The sequence below is a fragment of the Cucurbita moschata genome, unplaced genomic scaffold (genome assembly GCF_002738365.1).
Source record: "Cucurbita moschata cultivar Rifu unplaced genomic scaffold, Cmos_1.0 Cmo_Scf00001, whole genome shotgun sequence".
Lineage (NCBI taxonomy): Eukaryota > Viridiplantae > Streptophyta > Magnoliopsida > Cucurbitales > Cucurbitaceae > Cucurbita > Cucurbita moschata.
This window is the reverse complement of record NW_019268517.1, coordinates 8146460-8165043: the sequence shown is the minus strand read 5'-3', so window position 1 is coordinate 8165043 and position 18584 is coordinate 8146460. Positions and strand designations below refer to the sequence as shown.

The window sequence follows — 18584 nt, the reverse complement described above, 5'->3', positions numbered from 1 at the left end:
GGGGGGGGGGGGGGGGGGGGGGTATTTTGCCCATGATAACAAGCTGGGATGGGAAAAGAAAACCTGAAAAGAGCAGTTTTGAAAGTAACAAGGAAAACATATTGGGCTGTTAAAAAAAATGTACACCACTTAGTTGCATGAAAGTGCGTTAGATTGGGAGTGGCCTGCAAAATATAAAGTGTGGCATGACACGGAAGTCATTGAAGACAAGGCTAACACTAAAGCATGGAAATGAGTCTCTATAGTCAACATACATTACCATCTCAAATAGGTGGCTAGATTTGGTAATGATAAGGAAATTGACCAAATGATGATACGGTTAACACAGCTTATAAAGGGCATTTATGGCAATTACCATCTCAAATACAATGCATAAATAAATAATAATTAAAAAACCCCATTAAAAAAAAAAAAGAGACTATTTTCCTTCCATTATTACAAAAAATAATCAATAAGATGAGATGTGATGATGAATTGAGATAATTAACTTTGCATACCTAGCCAGCTAGCAAAGGCCAAGTACTGTAACTTCTGAGCATGTACTGGTATTTCATTAGCTATATCATGATGAATAATGGGAAAAAATGGAGGCCAGTTTCTATCATCAGCAGGGACACCAGCTGTTCAACATACAAAAAGTTATAGACCCAATAGCTTCATAAAAACAAAAGTAAACAATATTCAATGTCATTGCTTGTAGCATTTTTTAATCACCTTTAGAAACAGCTTCTTCCCTCTTTTTGATTTCCTGGTAAAAAAAATAAGCATGACAACAGTTAGGTAACCACTACACAATAACAAAATATCATATTTTGTTGTAGTCTTTTTATTGGGCGGCTGATAAAAATATATATATCAAATAAGAAATAGCTGTGGAATAAATTTAGTGTGCGGATGAAAATCAAAGAAAACAAAATCAACTTGCATAAAGAAATAGGTAGGTGAACAATTACGAAAAATGTATTGATATATTGTCAAGTTATGGACCAAGCTGTAGTACACCATTGTCACGCAAACACAAAATTATGTATATCATAGAACAACCTTTTCTTTCCTACTAAGTTCTGCTTCCCAAGCAGCAAGCTCTCGCTCCTTCGTCTTCGGATCCTACACAAACCAAATGCAACATTACATTTACAAGCTTCTTCCAGACAAAAAGACTCTAAGCAAGAAAAAACAGAATACGATATCAATTACATTCATCCTATCCAGTGGTATGTCCACAGTAGCATCATGCTTCTGGCCAAAGCCCAGAGTTTCCGACACCACTTGTGGGATTCGAAACTTTGATCCAGGAGCAGGTCCGCCTTTCTGCAAATATTGAAACCAGTCACAACAGACGATATTATTATCATTTCAATCCTCCTAAGAATCAGCTTGCTTCATTTTACAGATATCAGATGTTACAGGTGAGTAAAAAGTACGTCAATCAGTAGAGTATTTTCGATAATCAACAGAACGTTGCTTTCAGTTAATTTATATTCAACGAACAATCCCACACAAACACGAAAATCAGATTGTAATGACGTTCGTTTCCAATCCTAGATAATGAAATCGCCTCCATCCGTATTCCAACACAACTACTAGTTCCGTATGTCTACTTTTTAGTATTATTCAAATTTCAAACACGAATTTCTACTCAATTCTTCACCTGTTCCACACAACTCCTACAATTCCTCCACGATATTTCTCCGCAGCCATAAACTAACAATATTCCTCCAAATTTAGAAAGATCTCCCTCAGATCCAGATAAAAGAACAATCCAACAACCATCCCTCACCCTCCACCCCCTCCCAAACCTCAAAAATAGAAAACCCGCCCGATCTCGACATTAGCCGAATAAAAATCGCGTAAAACATGAAACAAAAACGAGAAACAGTGCACATAGATCTATATGAGCTGAGATTTAGCCACGACAGAAATAGAAACTTACCGAGAATGGATTGACCTCTTCTTCATCGAATGGATTGGGATCGTTGTGGCGATTCATGGCGATTTTTCAGATCCCAAAAATCAAGGAAATGGAGAAGAGATAAATGCCAGAATGCGACGGGTGGCAGTGGAAGAGTCGAATGGAGGTTTTAATTTTTGTTCCGCCTTTTATTATCAGCGATTGTTTGCTCCGCGGGATCTGGCTTGAAAATTTTGGCCAATTTCTTTTTTGAATTTATATTATTATTATTATTTAAGATATATATATTATTTATCAATTCAAACTCATTCAAATTTAAAATTTTGAATTATTATTATTATTATTATTTATCAATTCAAACTTATTCAAATTTAAAATTTTTAATTTATATTATTATTATTATTTAATATATATATTATTTATCAATTCAAACTTATTCAAATTAAAATTTTTTAATTTATATTATTATTATTATTATTATTATTAGTATTATTATTTGATATATATATTATTTATGAATTCAAACTTATTCAAATTCAAATTTTTTAATTTATATTATTATTTTATATATATATATATATATATATATATATATATATATATATATATATATTATCAATTCAAATGTATTCAAATTTAAATTTTTGTGAACTTTGTAACACTTCCAAAAGAGCTTCTTAAACTTTTGTCTCAATATTCTTATTTTTACCCTTTGGTTTCTTTTTTAAGTCCCTCAACTTTTTAAATATTATATTTTAGCCTGGTCACTTTTAATAATTAAAAAAAAATACATCAATTATTGTCTCGAAATTCGATGATGATAAAAGTGAAAATTTGAACCTGTAATCTTTCAAGGACGTTATGGTAATTTTACGAGTTAGAAGCGTTATTTAAATTTGTTGAAAAATTAATTTAGGCTAAGACCGCTATTATAAAATGTCAGTATTTTTTAAATTAATAATTATAGGAAACATGTCATCTTCAAGCATTTAGGTAGACACGGATTCAATGAGACCAAAAGTCTTGGTTTAAATAAGTCTTTCAATTTGTATATATTTTTTGGTTTGGTCTATAATTTTGATTTTTAGTATTTGAATTTTCCGTTCATTTATGTTTCATTTGGTTGATATTTTAAAATATAATTTAATCTTGTAAACCTGTCTCAAATGAAATTGTGAATAGAGGAGGAGGTAGAGAGGTTTCTCTCGTAGTTAAACGGAGATTATATTTTTCGTCCCCCAACTCCATCTCTGCCATCAACCACGCCACAAGATCGGCTACACGTTGTTTTATATATATATATATATATTTAAATTCACACCATATTAGATAGGAGAATTCGAACATTTGACCTATCGATCAAGCGAGTATACGTTTTAACCAGTTGAACTATGCTCATATTGACATATTTTTTAACTTACGAGTTTACGATCGGTAAAATTAGTGAACTTATATGAGTTCAAATTCTATGACGGTCCATTAACGTAAGCATAACTAAATAGTAATTACAAAATCGGGTTCAACGATCACCCACACACGTCGTTGAACTAGAAAGAATATTTGATGGTCACATCAAATATATATTGAACTTTATGTGTCTATCGCCATTTCATTGAAATTTGTGAATTTTGTAAATTTGGTCCCTTATTTTTTTTTTGGGTAAATTAGAGAAATTAAACGTAGGTAATAATTATAACACGTATCTAAATCAATTATTAAATTTAATAAAGTTGACAATATATACCTAGGTNAAGTTTAAAAAAAATATGATAACAAGATGAAAAAAAAAAAAAAAAAAAAAAAAAAAAGGTCGAATAAAGCAAAAATGCCCTAAATATATTAGAACATACAAAAAAGCAAAACAAAAATACTTCGACCACCAAATGAAGAGAGAATAAAAAAAATCGAGCCAGAGCTTGAGACTATGGTGGGCCCCACATTGAAAAGTCTCGCTCAATGTTCTCGAGATTAGAGCAATCTCGATCCAACTCTGGTTCAGCCATCTTTCATCCTTAACCTATAAAAAATCAACGAAAAATGTAATCGTTTTTTACTAACTCGAGCTTTAAATTCGTGTGATAAACGCTTAGCCTAATTTTACCAATTCGAATAAATTTTATTTTTATTGTCACGTAAACGGTAAATGTGTTCTATATGGCAACAAGGGACCCATCCTTTTTTTCATTATAGTTAATTTAATATTTTTTTTATAAAATAATTTATCATTTATTTAACTAAATTAAAATATTAAACAAACAATATTTCTGGTAGATATGCCAATCTCATCCTCCACCCTATCTCAAATTATTTAAAATATGATAAGACACTTATTATTATTTTTAAATAATTAATTTTACACCGCATTATTTATTAAATTTAAAAGAAAAAAAAAGAATTTAACAAATATTTAATAAAAAAATAAATAATGTTCCGAGCATTTATTAAAGTGAGTACAAACACATTCTTACCTTAAGGTCGAAGGTTACAATTCTGACATATTTTATATTAAAAAATTACACGGATAAATATTTTTTATTCTCCCATTTAAATCTCAAAAAAAAAAAAAAAAAACAAATATTCTCTCTTTATTTTAATTCTATAATTTAAAGTACTTTCAATAAATATTAAAATTAGGGTTTATGATTACTTTGATGTTTATTTTTATTACGGTTTGACAATAATAATTTCTATTAAAAAAAGATATAATATGATATTTAAAAAAAAATATTAAGTAAATAATAATGATATATATATATATATATATATATATATATATGTTTTATCTTTTTATTGTAAAATTAACCTTAAATCAATAAAAAAATAATTTTAAGATTCATTGAGATATAAGGGTAAATTTAAAGATTTAAAAGTAAAAAAATTAGGTTAAAATAAAAATTTTAATGCAATAATTAATTAATTTATGGTTATTTTCTGTTTCAAACGGACCTTTCCATATTCTTCACAGCTTTTATCATTTCATTATTAATTTTGATCGCTTCAATTTTACTTCGCATAAAAGAAAAAGAATCAAAAGCCCCATTCGTCAAGTAAAGCGCTACGCGCAGTTTTCATCATCCAAATCGCAGCTATAAGTTCATCTTCTTGTTCTCTCTCTTGAATTGAAGAGAGAGAAAGCGACTCCTGTTTCTCTGTTGGATTGGTCGTGATCCGATCCTTACTGGGTTTGAAAATTTTTGGACTCTTTGTGTTTGTCCATGGCCTCTGCTGCTGCACTATTTTAAAGGGAATTAGAGACTCTGAGAGAGAGATTTCAATACCTATTTTGTTTTTGTGAGTAATTTTTGTTTTGGGCATTTTGTCGAACAGATGGTGGGCATATTTTCAAGGTTTTCTTCTAGTAGAACAGGGCATCGACGAGCTCAAAGCGCACTTGTAAGTTGATTCTTCTCTTTATTTGAATATGAATATTGCTATGAATTGGTCGCTTTTTTGGGGGACTTTTAAGGAATTGAAGCTATGGGTTTGATGATTGATTGTTCTTTCTGTTTCTGAAGAATTTGAACTTGTTCTGTTCTCTTGATGTGCTGTTTCTTGTCTAAACGTTTGAAGTGTACCATTTCTTGGTTGTTCATGGCTGCTAGATTGGTTGACTTTTAATGAATTGGAATCTGTACCCGCCATTTTTTTTGTAGAATTCTTTGACTTAGGTCATATGAAACTCGAATCTAGTGCTGATTTTGGTCTATTTTTTTTAAAAGGAATCGATTCCATGGCTGTTTCTGAGATCTTTTCATCCTTGATCTTTTACTTGTCCTGTTCTACTCAGGAAATTACCATCTGGGTCATTGTTTTTCTGTACTTTTGTGGATTTGTTGAACATTTAGTAGGATATTTAGGGTAATTTTGATGCAGGATGGAAGAGAAGGACTGCCTTCAATCCCAGAAACTACTGGTGTTAGTGATACCACTGCTGCTGCTGCTTCTCATGGAATTGAAGTGGCTGTGGAGTTCAAGCCTGTTGAACACCCGATCGAGCCTCTCGACAACGACAGGCCAATTCAGTGCCCGTTGCCTGAGCCGTCTATTCTGAATGTAAGCTGCAGACTCGATCTTCTTATATAATTTTGTTTGCCTTAATCCCTATTTGATTGATTATATTGTGAGATCCCATGTCGGTTGGAGAGGGAAACGAAGCATTTTTTATAAGGGTGTGGAGACCTCTCCCTAGAAGACGTGTTTTAAAACCTTGAGGGGAAGCACATAAGGGAAACCCAAAGAGGACTCTGTGCTAATGGTGAACATGGGCTGTTATAGATGGTATCAGAGCCAGACGTTGGGCCCCCAAGAGAGGTGGATTATGAGATCTCACATCGGTTGGAGAGGGGAACGAAACATTCCTTATAAGGATGTGGAAACCTCTCTCTAGCAAACGTGTTTTAAAATCTTAAGGTGAAGCGTAGAAGGAAAAGCCCAAAAAAGACAATATCCATTAGCGGTAGGCTTGGGCTATCACATACCTAGTTACCTTGTTGCATATATTGATGTATATATGTCCACGGGCTAATAGAAAGGCCAAAAAAATTATCTGCATAAGCGTTTGGCGTATATTCCTTTTGGAAAGTCTATTCATGATTTTAAAGATGAGATTTAGAACCGTAGAAAAGACCAATACGATAAGCATCATGAAGTAAAGATGTTCCTTGTTCCTTTATATTAAAGAGCAAACTCATTGCATACACTCATAAGTGATTATAGTCTACATGGTCTCGAGTTATGCTAATCACTCGATCATCTGTATTGAACGTGTTGGAATGCTAGATTTCGATATACGTATCAACGAACTTTGATCGTAAATCAAGTTTGAAAGCCATGAAGCTGATCTTGATTGAACTAGTCAAAGAACTATGATGTTGTTGGCTTCGTTGTTGATTTTCCAAACTTATTAGTGGAAGTTGTTGGTTTGTGATATGTATTGAGATCTGATTTTGAACTCCTCGACCACTAGGACGGAAGAATATGGAAGGAACGAGTGTCGAGTCTTCGAAAAATGCCAGATATGCCTGTCATGAAAGAACCCGAAATCGGTGAGACTAGACCACGGGCAACACGGACAATCTTACCATCAATGAGTGCTCCTGAACATAACATCCTAAACCTACTCGAGGAATCCGGGATATAGCACGACTAATTACAATATTTTTCAAAGTTTGTACCTCCCCCCCATCCTTACCTTTATTATTGTTTTTCCATGTACAATACCATGTCACACGAGTGTTTACATAGTATATCAAAAGTTTAGCCTTCAAATCTTCAAGTTCTTGGGTTTTCTCTATTAGGTTTGTCGTTCAGGTACTATTCGAGACATGACGAAACATTTCTTATAAGGGTGTGGAAACCTCTCCTTAGGAGATGCGTTTTAAAATCGTGAGACTGATGATATTACGTAATGGGCCAAAACGGATAATATCTACTAGCGGTAGCCTTGGGCTGTTACAAATGTTATCAGAGTCAGGCACCAAGCAATATGCCAGCGAGGACGTTGGGCCCTCAAGGGCAGTAGATTGTGAGATGTCACATTGGTTGGAAAGACGCGTTTTAAAATCATGTGGTTGACGACATTACGTAACGGACTAAAGTGCACAAAATCTACTAGCAGTGGTCTCGAGTTGTTACATCAAGGTCTCAAAACTCAAAGGAAGAATGTTCGGGATTCTTGGTTTGGCATTGAAGACTTGTTTACCCATGGAAGATGAAGATGATTATTGTTAGGTAAGTATAAGTGCCAGCACATGGCTACTAAAGTGTGATAGAATTAGAGTTGCTAATGATGAATGGAAACCTAGTTAGATGGGTTTAGCTGGATATTAAAAAGTATGTATGGAATGACCTTTACAGCTAATTGCTAATTATTTGTTAAAATAGTAACTTTAGGGTTAACTCCAAAAACCTGTCCTAAGTAAGGATTCGAGACTGCAACTCGCTTACATAAAGCCGAAATCGCTAGTAATCGTCGGTCAGTCATACAACGGTAAATTTGTTTTCGGACCTTGTACATACCGTCTGTCACACTATGGGAGCTGGCCATGCCCAAAATCGTTATAATGCAAAAGGAAGGACTGGTAACTGGAGTGAAGTCGTAACAAGGTATTAACCCGATATCTAAAATTTCAAATTTCGGCATTATAAAAATTTAAAATTTAATATTACCGTATAATTTTTAATAATGAAATACAAAACATTTTCATTTGTTAAAAAAAAAAAAAAAAACCATTGAATCAATTTAAAATCCTTGATTTTTCGAAGCAATTAACCGAGATTATCTTAAACTATCTTATCTTTTCAAACCACCCATTTCATTTGTGTAACTATCCACGTCTAAGATTCGGATACAGATTCGACACTTGATGCCACCGACATGGCGTGCACTTTCTTTTTTCAGTAGTTCGACCATAGGAACTTCATAGTTAAGCGTATTTTGCTTGAAGCAATTTTAGGTTAGGTGACCTCTTGAGTAAATGCATGTAAATGAGCACAAAATATGCTCAAAGAACTCTGTGTCGGTATGCGAGAATAATCTTGACTATGAAATGTGGGGGCCACTGTGTGCCAAATCCAAATTTCGAATCTTGATCTGAATCTTGGACATGAATCATTACAATTTGAAACCACTCCATTCATTTGATTTCGTTAAATCTCTAGTTTGGTTTCTATCCTCGGCACGAATCGTTACAAGTTGATAATTTTAAATATTTATTTTAAAAATTTAGAGGTATTTTCGTGTAGATATTTGTATTAATTTAGTTTAATAATAATAATACTTGCATTGAGGGAGGGTGTGAATGTGATATTGGATTGAATCGGGTCGGGTTAGTTTCAACCCGATTCCAAGTGTGACCATGCGAATTTACCATAAAGCCCCTCTGAAAGCTCTCCCCTGCTTTTCCATTCTTTTCTTTGAGAACAAGAAAAAACAGAGGAAGAGGCCCAAGTTTTATAAATCGGAGCTCTCGTTTTTTTCCCTTACAGAATCCATAGCCGGAATAGCAGCCATGGCCGCTTTACAGTACCTCGATTCGCTTCGTATCTCGCATCCTGAACTCGCGGAATGGTACAATTCGCTCGCAGATCTGTACCAGAAGAAGCTTTGGCATCAACTCACACTCAAGCTTGAGCAATTTGTCGCCCTGACCGTCTTCCAGGTCGGTTTCTTTAACTTAGTACGTTTTTAATGGATATTTTAACATTTTAATTTCATGAGTTTGTGTTAGTATTTTCAGCTTTTAGATGCTTTGGTTTCTTGATGGATGCTGTTAGGGTTTTGAGTCTGCAAATGTTAAGATTGAGTTTTTGATGGCGAAATCAATGGAAATTTAGGGTTCTTTAAACGGAGAGGATCGTGGAGTTGGGGTTTTTGTTATAGCGGTTCTTTTAGCTTACTGAAATTTGGATTCGGAGTAGTTGAAATGTAAAGTACCCCCCACATTTCGGTTGTTGGAGCGTATAAGTTAGAATGATCGACTGAATGTGGGGCATTTCTTAGTTGGAGCGTTACGACTTTACTCATTTGTAAAGAATGGATTGAGAATAAGTTTTTGTTAGACTAAAGTAGAGCAAGAAATTGTCTCCCAATCTTTGCCATGTAATTTTCTTTACATTTCTTGTTCATAACCTGCATGTTAGGTTTATGTGATAGAGAAGTGTTGAGGCTTTAGTCGAAAGATCAAAGTCGCCTTAGCCTACCATGAACAACTTAAGCGTTTTGGTAGATAGTAAGCATGAACTGGGGTCTTTGTTAATTCTTGAGTTTGACTGACTTGCTCTCCTTTTTCTTAAAGAATACGATCTTTGGATGTTGAGACTAAGGAGAGGATAATTGTTGTATTCAATGGGTATTGCTTTAGAGCTGAAAAAGTTTTAAATTATTTTGAGCCAGCGAATGTATGTTTTATCTGGTGAATCCTTGTATATTTGAATATTCAGTTGAATTTTACCAAAATTTCATGATTTATCTACCTCTCTTTATGCAGAAACCCCATATTCAATTAATATTTTGTGTGTTTAAATGTTCAGGCTGGTGATGCACTGATTCAGTTGTATCACAACTTCATCACTGATTTTGAGACCAAAATCAATCTTCTCAAGCTTGCACATTTTGCGGTGATTGTTTCTCGGCAATATGCAGAGAAAGAAGCTGCTATTAGTTATCTTGAAGGGATAATCGAGAAGCTAAGGAGCACTAAAGAGCAGCGCATAGAGGAGCCCATCCTTTATATTAAGATGCAAATAGCTGTTTTTAAGCTCGAGCAAGGTGACCAAAAAGAGTGCAAGAAACTTTTGGAGGATGGGAAGAGCACTCTTGACAGCATGACCGACATTGATCCATCTGTCTATGCTAGCTATTACTGGGTTTCATCTCAGTTTTATAAGTTTCGCCAAGAGTTTGCTGAGTTCTATAAAAGTGCTCTTCTTTATCTGGCATATACTTCAGTGGAGTCACTGTCGGACTCTTTTAAATTGGTATGATGAATAGTTTTCGTTGTGTACAGTTCATTATCTTTTTATAACCTTTTTTTCCCTTTCAAACAAGATACTGGCTCAGATCATAATATCCAACGCTTGATGGGTTCTTATCCTCTATCCATACTTGGCTCATGTTTTTATTTCGTTATTTAAATTATTGCCTGTTGTTGTCCTTGTAGGATTTGGCCTTTGATTTGTCTCTTTCTGCACTTCTGGGAGATAACATCTACAACTTTGGGGAGCTTCTTGCACATCCTATTGTGAGAATTTGCACCGTAGTTCATTATTATTCTGCTCTCTTTATATAATATTTTGCATTGCCTTCAAGGGTTTATGTTGATCTTTTCTCCTTGAGGTGGAGTAAACTAAAATATCACTGTTTTTTTTAACAAATAATTTAATGTGAGGATGAGTACAATGGCCTTCGTATTTATAACATGATTAACATCCTGCAATCCTTATCATTGCTATCTTTGTGTGAATATTGTTGCCAATACTTAATCTTTTCATGCCTCTATTTATTTTGAACTTCAAACCTGATATGTGTGTGTAACTTCGTCTTGTTCAGATTAAAAGTCTGTTGGGCACAAAGGTCGAGTGGCTGTACTACATACTTCAGGCATTCAATGCGGGTGATTTAGTTCGCTATCAAGAATTGTGTCAAGTGCATAATGCAGCTTTAAGGGCTCAACCAGCTTTAGTTGAGAATGAGAAGAAACTATTGGAAAAAATCAACATTCTCTGCCTTATGGAAATTATCTTCAGGCATGCAGGCTTTGCTCCTTTGTCTGTTGGTTATCTGCCCAATATCTTGATTTTTCTATATCATTTTTGTGCTAATTTGGTTTTGTTGCAGCCGGCCATCCGAAGATCGGACTATTCCATTGAAGGTTATAGCAGAAAGGACAAAACTTTCTATAGAGGATGTGGAGCATCTACTAATGAAGAGCCTCTCTGTAAGTATCACTTGTAGTTATTTTCTCCGAAGAATTGGTTCAAATCTGTCCACGAACTTGGTCACTTGAAATTAAAATAAGTTGGCCAAGAGAAACTTTGATGCACCAAAGGAAAAGCAGCAGTGATATTATTTTGGAAGGCATAAAAGTTTGTTTTAGATTAGTTTTTAACATACGGGGTGAATTCGAATTTACAATCTTTTATTTGAGGGTATATGCTTTAATCTGACCGAGCTATATTCAAGTTGGCAAATTCTTTCTAGATTAAATATGGAGAAAAATCAGTAAGTTGGATGAATGAAAAGAAAGCTCGTTTTGTTGAAATAAACTATTTTATCACAACTTTCTAGGCAGTTGGAAAAAAAAAAAAAAAAAACGAACCATTCATTCATTGACAATGCTGAAAGGGAGCATTAAGCTTTGTATTTCTGTGTGGTGAATGCTATGAGGTGCAACTACAGATCTGACCTTTTCTGATGAATTCCTTTTCTTAACTTGTGGCCTTACTGATTTCATAATCACCATGATTGAATTTTGATGCGTATACGAGACAATTCAAACAGGACTTATTGCTATTAGGTCGTTTACCAATGTCAGTAGTTGATGATTATACAATTGTTACGGGAAGACCAATGAAAGAAAAACTGAATGTTTTTTATTTGCAGGTCCACCTTATAGAAGGTATAATCGATCAAGTCGAGGGGACAGTGCATGTTTCCTGGGTGCAACCTAGAGTTCTGGGCATTCAACAGATCAAATCCCTTCGAGACCGGCTAGACAACTGGGTGGATAAAGTACATTCGACTTTGCTTTCAGTTGAGGCCGAGACCCCCGATCTAGTCGCATCATAATCCTCTTCATTTCATATCGAAACAACTTAGCGAAGGAGAAAGAAGGGGAGAGGGACAAAACAAAAGCCAGGGACCAACTGATCCTTTCTATAATGTTCATGTGCTGGTTGGTTTTCAAGCTGTCTTTTCATCTTACCTACTGCTTTCTTGAACTATTTTTTAGGAAGCAGAAGCCTCTACTTCAGTCTAGTTAGTTTTAAAAGTGAGCATGAATTGGAGGAGTAGAGAACAGACTTAAGATTGGATATTATACTTCTGTATTTGTTACTTTTATTGCATACAATTGAGTTTTACTGAGCTGAATGCTAATCAATTTTCTTATAACAAAACTTTAAAGTATGAAGAACATAGGGCTGCAGGCTTGCTATATGGCATGAGAAGATATCAAAACTTCAAAAAATGGCAAGAACAACCTTATTCGATCCGAGGAGAGGTGAGAGGAAAGTGAAGCTCATGTTTTTCTTCCTTTTTTGGGCTCACTTTTGACACTATTTATGAAACTAGTACAAGAAATCTCTGTTCATCATCATTGTTGTCTAACAAATGGAGATGAGCTCACCTGTGCTATAGAAGGAATCCTCAGGTCCAAAGTAGTTCTCTTCTTTCTCGTCGTCCCACTTAACAACTTCTCTTATATACTTGAATGCTTCGTCGATAGTCACTCGGTCCCTTGCTCGAGCTTGCCATACAAAAAGCTTACGACCAGTGATGGATTGATAAAGGTCTTTGAATTTCATGGCTACGTAGTAGTAAGCTTGATGAGAGAGTGACTGGTTGCTGTGCAGCGGTTGAACGGGGCTAAAATCGTTAAACCATTCACAAACATTCAATGACACCCGGTTTACTTTCTCTTCGAAGAGATCGTACTTGTTGAGTATCAAAACAAATGGGGTATCTTTGAAGCAAGGGTGTCGGACCATCGTCTCAAAGAGCTCCTTACTTTGCATCATCTTGTTTTGTAATAGGTTCCCGCTGCCACTACCTTCGGCAGCAAGAGACATCTGATCGAAATCACTGAGAGCAACGCAGAAGACAACGACTCGAACGTCTTCGAACATCTCTACCCACTTGCACCCTTCATTCATCCCCTTAGCACTTACCCTTATAAGTTGGTATCTGTAACAATAGAATACAAATTTAAGTGGCTACAAATTTGGAAACACTTTCAGGGAGCCAAATCAATATCTAGAATGGGAGCATATACCGAGTAAGGGGCGGGGGTGGAGCTTCGAGATTATCAATGTAGGTCTCGGACATTGGACTCCGATCGTCGAGTGAAAATTCCATGAAAGCCAATCCGTTCCCTTGTGTCACCCCCTCTGCGTAGAGGATATCTCGATCGGAAGGTTCGTATTCATTGCTCGACACCTCCACAGCCTGAAACAATCACAAATTCTAAGCATTTTCTCCCAACAATTCAATCATTCCTAACCCAAAGCTAAGATAGATGATGGCAGATGATGTTATTTCCAATACAAACATTCTGGTTTAGAAAATCAAGTATAATCATGAGCAAGCGATGGATTACCCTGCTTAAGAAGTACTCGGCAACATCGGGAAGAAAGTGGAGCTCGTTTTTTCTCTTGTAAGTTTCTTGGATCGCAGGATCTTTCCATAGCTCTTCGACTAATGGAGCATACTCGCGAGTTGCAGCAGGGAAGAATGCATCCAAATCTCCGGTAGCGATGATATCGAGAAGCCAATCGGAAAAATGTTTTAACCTCGAGTTGATGGAGTATATGCATTCGCTAACCTCCCTCTCTCCATCTTTGAAAAGAAAAGTTTGTAACTAGAGAAGCATTTGTATCATTTCATTAAGAAGTGTAATGAGAAAAGGGTGGATAGAAAGTCTTACCAGTGACGAGAGCTTGATCGCCCCGAGAATTTGGAGCATTTTTTCGGTTTATGAACTCCTCCTCAAAGCGTTCTCGACCGTCCAGCAGGATGCTGAGATACTTATACATGTTACTCTGAATCATAAGTTTGATATCTTGAAGCTCTTCTTGATTAAATCTGTTCCCATACAAAAATTTTCCCTGCAAAAAAAAAAAAAACAAGCATCGAAGATAGTTTTAAAACCTTTCCCTAGTAGATGTGTTTTAAAACCTGGAAGGGAAGTCCGAAAGGGAAAGCCCAAAGAGGACAATATTTGCTAGCAGTGGATTGGGCTGTTACAAATGGTATCAGAGCCAGACACTGTGCTAGCGAGGAGGCAGAGCCTTGAAGGAGGGTGGACACGAGGCAAGGAGGCTGAGCCCAAAAGGGGGTGGACGTGAGGCGGTGTGCCAGCAAGGACGCTGGGCCTCGAAGGGGGTGGATTGGAGGGGTCCTACATCTCTTGGAGAAGGGAACAAGTGCCAACAAGGATGTTGGGCTCGGAACGAGAGTAGATTGTGAGATCCCACGTCGATTGGAGAGGAGAACGAAACATTTTTTTATAAGGGTGTGGAAACCTCTTCTTCGCAGACGCGTTTTAAAAACCTTGAGGGGAAGTCCAAAAGGAAAAACCCAAGAGGACAATATCTGCTAACAGCGGTGGCCGACTTCGTAAAAAAGAAATTCCTCGGCCCAACATACTTATAAGTTCCTACTCTCCACTTCCAAGGTTCTGAACATCCAATAAAACATTGGTGAAGCAAAATAACAACAATAATGATAGCAAACGTACCTGCTTAAAGACGGTGCTAGTTCCCGAGCCTTCGATCCCGATGAGCAGAAGTTTTTGAATCCTTTTTTGTTGCTCAAAATAGTTGGGAACTGATGTATAATTGCTAGCCTCTTCTCTCACTCCAGGTGGTGGTTGACCGTGTGGCACAGGCAATGAGAACAACGCACAGACAAAGCGTGTCGAAGCCTGCCTTATTCAAAGCATATATAAGGTTCTCGATATCAAAAGGATCAATTCGACATAGGTTAAACTTCATTCAAAAAGTATTATGTGCACCTTCTCCCAAATATTTCCTCTGATATTGTTCTGACCTTCTTCCTCGTACCGACCGTCATCATAGACCCAAAAATGTGTGTCTCGTGGGCATTGTACATTTGCCAACTGAAAATTAATCACATCGAATAGGTCTAGTTATAACCGAAGCGACAAACCATTAGACTTCTAAAGGGAACTGAGCTCATAATCGAAAACTTCGTTTTTTAAGTAGACACGGAGATACTTTTCACAGTAAACGAGCAAACTAAACTAAATCAAGATCTCTCATCGAGCAATCCATGTGACGAGGAGGCTGAAAATAATGCAATACCGGTCAGTAGAAGAGTTGGAGAAGCCATCAGCCAACCAACTCCAAAAAAAATTAAACAATATAAATAATTCGAGCTGATTAACGACTCCAAGTTGAACGTTCCTCACATCCTTCTTCCTTGATCAATTTTTCAAAACCGAAAAAAAACACGCACACAACTTTTCAATGATATGTGTTCTTTGTTCTTCCTTCTCTCCACCAAAATTGGACCGAACCTACGACACGTGGTGTTTACCGAGTCTCAACTCAGTCCCCCACGTAGCCAACAAGCTACAAAAGGTTTTGGTACTTTTCGAAGATATGTGAAATATTACGAAGTAATGCTAACCTCCAAAAGACTTAGCGTTACAAAAAAAGACGTCTTGATCAGTCATTACTTACACCGTTCATACATGACAATCCATGCGATTTTTTGAGATAGAACGAAGTTTCTGTAGAACATACAAGTCAAAACATCTCGAGCATTTCCGAGCTTATTTTCAACTAGTATAGACCTTTGGCGAGCAAGCTATGATTAAGGAATGTAAGAAAATAAGGCATTATATATGGTATCACTAGATTGATCTAAGTACGAAGCCGAAAGTTGTACCTTAAGCACCCTTAGTTCGAGTCTAGTGATTTCTCGACCGTTGATGTAAACTTCGGTGTTTCCGTTGCTTGCACTGGGGCTAAGCTTGCCGGTGAAGCTCAAGTTCGAACAAATGATTCTATCTGGTTTTTCTCCTTCCTGTCAGATCAGCACAAAAGTAGTTCATGAAGTTCTCGTTGCAAAGACGAAAGCGTGTGTATATGGCGAAACAATAAATATCAGAAGAAAGCTAACGTCGGTATGTTATAGTCACCTTTCCCCAGAGACCGGATTCTTTGTCGTACCAGTATCTACCAGGTTTCAATTTCTGTGGAGGAAGAGGGCATCCGAGTAATTCGGCCATCTCTTCAGCCCGTAGAGGTAATCCATTCACAATCAGCTGTTCGGGACGAAGCTGATTAGCAGGACATTCTTTCTCAGCTTTCATAATCTGCTTGACTTCTAAAGGACTAAGTAAACGAGACAAGACCCTCGAATGCTTGCCCAATTTTGACCTCTTAGACTCGTCTATAGGAGCAGCGATGCAAGTGACGCATTTACGCCCTTCAGGCATTGATCCCATGGCTCTAAGGACACAGCTACCGCAATACTTATCATCACAAACTAAACACGACTCCTTCGTTTCCCACTTTCCTTTCCCACACCTATAACATACTCGAGTTTTCTTTTTCTTCTTCTCTTTCGAAACTCCGATGTACTCTGGATACACTTGCTTCTCAACATTAAGTTCCTTTCGATGGGAGTGATCGACAGTATTAAAAGTGACAACAGGTGCTCTCCTCGCATCGATAACCACTTGTCTCGGTTGATTGCTAGGAACGTTATGAACCGAAGCTGGGGAGGCAGAAGGTGAAGCTGAAGAGAAATCACGATTTTGCAGGACGGATACTACAGACTCCGAACTTCCTGATACCCTTGGACTCTGAGTAGGGGAACTCATGACACCAACAATACGAGAAACTGGCAAAGGAATCGGTTCAATCATCGGAGGACCATTACAAGCAATGGACCTTTGGGATTCAGATAAAGGTTCAGCCATTGGAATCGAATGAGGATTCACATCAACAGGTTCGACTCTCGGGACGTCATAGATTACTGGTGGACCCTCATACTCCATAGCTATGGAGTAATCCAAATCGCCAGCACTTTCCGGGATAGATACTCCAGGAGGGAGCATCTCCTTCACCAATTTCCTCCAGTTTTCTTCCTCCATTCTTTCGTTTTCGGACGACATACACTAGATTCACGACGCGAATACTAAATCGAACTTATGAACACGTTCGAGATAGAAGAACTCTCGTCTATATCTAGCTCCCTACAACAACATCCACAAACAAAACCTCAAAAATCTTCACAATCAACAAAGACAAACAATTCCTCCAACAAAAACATTCATCAGCAGCCCTGGATTAACAATTCCTAGTTCGAATCTGACTTAAAAGACACTAAGAAAACTTCAAAATCAAAAGCCCTAATTATCTTCCAGTCAAAATCAAGACATCCAAACCGCTAAATCAAACAATATTTTACAAAAAAAAGAGTAGACGAAGGCATCCGTATAATCCAAGAGTTGAAAAATCACAGTCAAACAAACAATAAATTATAAACAAACAAAAAGAAAAAGAAGAACACGCTGAACAAAACCACAAGAATCAAAAGCTAACAGATACCAAAAGTGGTGAAAAGAGATAGAGAAAAACCCTTTTGAAGCGCGAACAGTTGGGTTTTAGAGAGAGTAAAGTAGAAAAACACATGAAGAAAGTGACAAAATGAGAGCGAACCAGGGAGGCCGAGAGGCGGCTTTTTAAGGATTGTTGGAGCTTTTGGAACCCAAAGGCAAAAGGGACTGCAAAATCCACCACCATGGACGAGCGAAAAGACGAAGACCCCCAAAAATGGTGAAAGCGAAGCAGAAAGCAAATACAGAGAGTAGGACTCGGAAGTGAGGGTATTGTCTTAACCAATCCACTCCCATTAAATATATTTATTCACATTTTTTTTTTAATTATTATATAATTTTATTTAAATCTTTATATTCATATTTATTATATTAAAAAAAATTATACGATCCCATCGGGGTATTTTAATTTTTTATTACCAAAATTGTTGAATTCAAAAAAATTCAACTATTAAAATATTATAATTTTAAACTTATTTAAAACGATAATATTAAAATCTTAATTTATATGATGTCATCGAAATATTTTAATTTTTTATTACCATAATAAAAAAAATTAAAAAAATGTTTAATATCTAAATTAATTAAAATATATTTTTTAATTATTATATAATTTTATTTAAATATTTATATTTATATTTATTATATTAAAAAAAATTATACGATCGGGTATTTTAATTTTTAATTAAAAAAAATTCAACTATTAAAATATTATAATTTTAAATTTATTTAAATGATAATATTAAAATCTTAATTTATACGATCTCATCGAAATATTTTAATTTTTTATTACCATAATAAACAAAAAACGTCTAATATACTTTAAATTAATTAAAATATTATAATTTTAAAATTTTTTTCTA

General features: G+C 35.8%; 4 protein-coding genes across 7 annotated transcripts in view; 2 read left to right on the top strand and 2 right to left on the bottom strand.

Moving 5' to 3' along the window:
* The window catches only part of LOC111448097 (secretory carrier-associated membrane protein 4-like), a 4697-nt gene extending 2569 nt beyond the window's left edge, over positions 1-2128 (bottom strand). Inside the window, exons 1-5 of the mRNA XM_023087515.1 lie at positions 1934-2128; positions 1198-1311; positions 1045-1107; positions 715-748; positions 498-620 (exon numbers count right to left, since the gene is read on the bottom strand). Of these exons, the coding sequence (XP_022943283.1) occupies positions 498-620; positions 715-748; positions 1045-1107; positions 1198-1311; positions 1934-1990 (391 nt within the window). The 5' untranslated portion in view covers positions 1991-2128. The remainder of the gene's footprint in view (positions 1-497; positions 621-714; positions 749-1044; positions 1108-1197; positions 1312-1933) is intronic.
* LOC111448071 (26S proteasome non-ATPase regulatory subunit 13 homolog B-like) overlaps positions 1-12509 on the top strand; it is a 20535-nt gene extending 8026 nt beyond the window's left edge. Inside the window, exons 4-11 of the mRNA XM_023087512.1 lie at positions 1422-1424; positions 3095-3102; positions 8848-9072; positions 9944-10390; positions 10573-10653; positions 10962-11158; positions 11250-11349; positions 12015-12509. Of these exons, the coding sequence (XP_022943280.1) occupies positions 1422-1424; positions 3095-3102; positions 8848-9072; positions 9944-10390; positions 10573-10653; positions 10962-11158; positions 11250-11349; positions 12015-12200 (1247 nt within the window). The 3' untranslated portion in view covers positions 12201-12509. The remainder of the gene's footprint in view (positions 1-1421; positions 1425-3094; positions 3103-8847; positions 9073-9943; positions 10391-10572; positions 10654-10961; positions 11159-11249; positions 11350-12014) is intronic.
* Positions 4939-7158, top strand: LOC111448107. Of its 2 annotated transcripts, none has more exons than XM_023087535.1 (3): positions 4939-5305; positions 5786-5965; positions 6832-6901. In XM_023087535.1, the coding sequence occupies exons 1-3, from the start codon at positions 5240-5242 to the stop codon at positions 6847-6849; spliced, it is 264 nt and encodes an 87-aa protein (XP_022943303.1). In that variant the 5' UTR covers positions 4939-5239; the 3' UTR covers positions 6850-6901. The 2 variants fall into 2 exon arrangements, with proteins under 2 accessions (XP_022943303.1, XP_022943295.1); XM_023087527.1 differs by having other exon boundaries at positions 4949-5305; positions 6879-7158.
* A 30-nt stretch (positions 12510-12539) lies between the features above and the next one.
* Positions 12540-17991, bottom strand: LOC111448043 (extra-large guanine nucleotide-binding protein 3-like). 3 transcript variants are annotated; one of them, XM_023087496.1, is made up of 9 exons: positions 17825-17991; positions 16297-17358; positions 16044-16181; positions 15145-15249; positions 14869-15054; positions 14056-14236; positions 13729-13967; positions 13405-13577; positions 12540-13316 (listed from the first exon to the last, which is right to left on the bottom strand). In XM_023087496.1, exons 2-9 carry the CDS (start codon positions 17275-17277, stop codon positions 12737-12739), a joined length of 2583 nt encoding a protein of 860 aa, XP_022943264.1. In that variant the 5' UTR covers positions 17278-17358; positions 17825-17991; the 3' UTR covers positions 12540-12736. The 3 variants fall into 3 exon arrangements, with proteins under 3 accessions (XP_022943264.1, XP_022943278.1, XP_022943272.1); XM_023087510.1 differs by having other exon boundaries at positions 16297-17266; XM_023087504.1 differs by having other exon boundaries at positions 17744-17837.
* Positions 17992-18584: the final 593 nt, after the last annotated feature.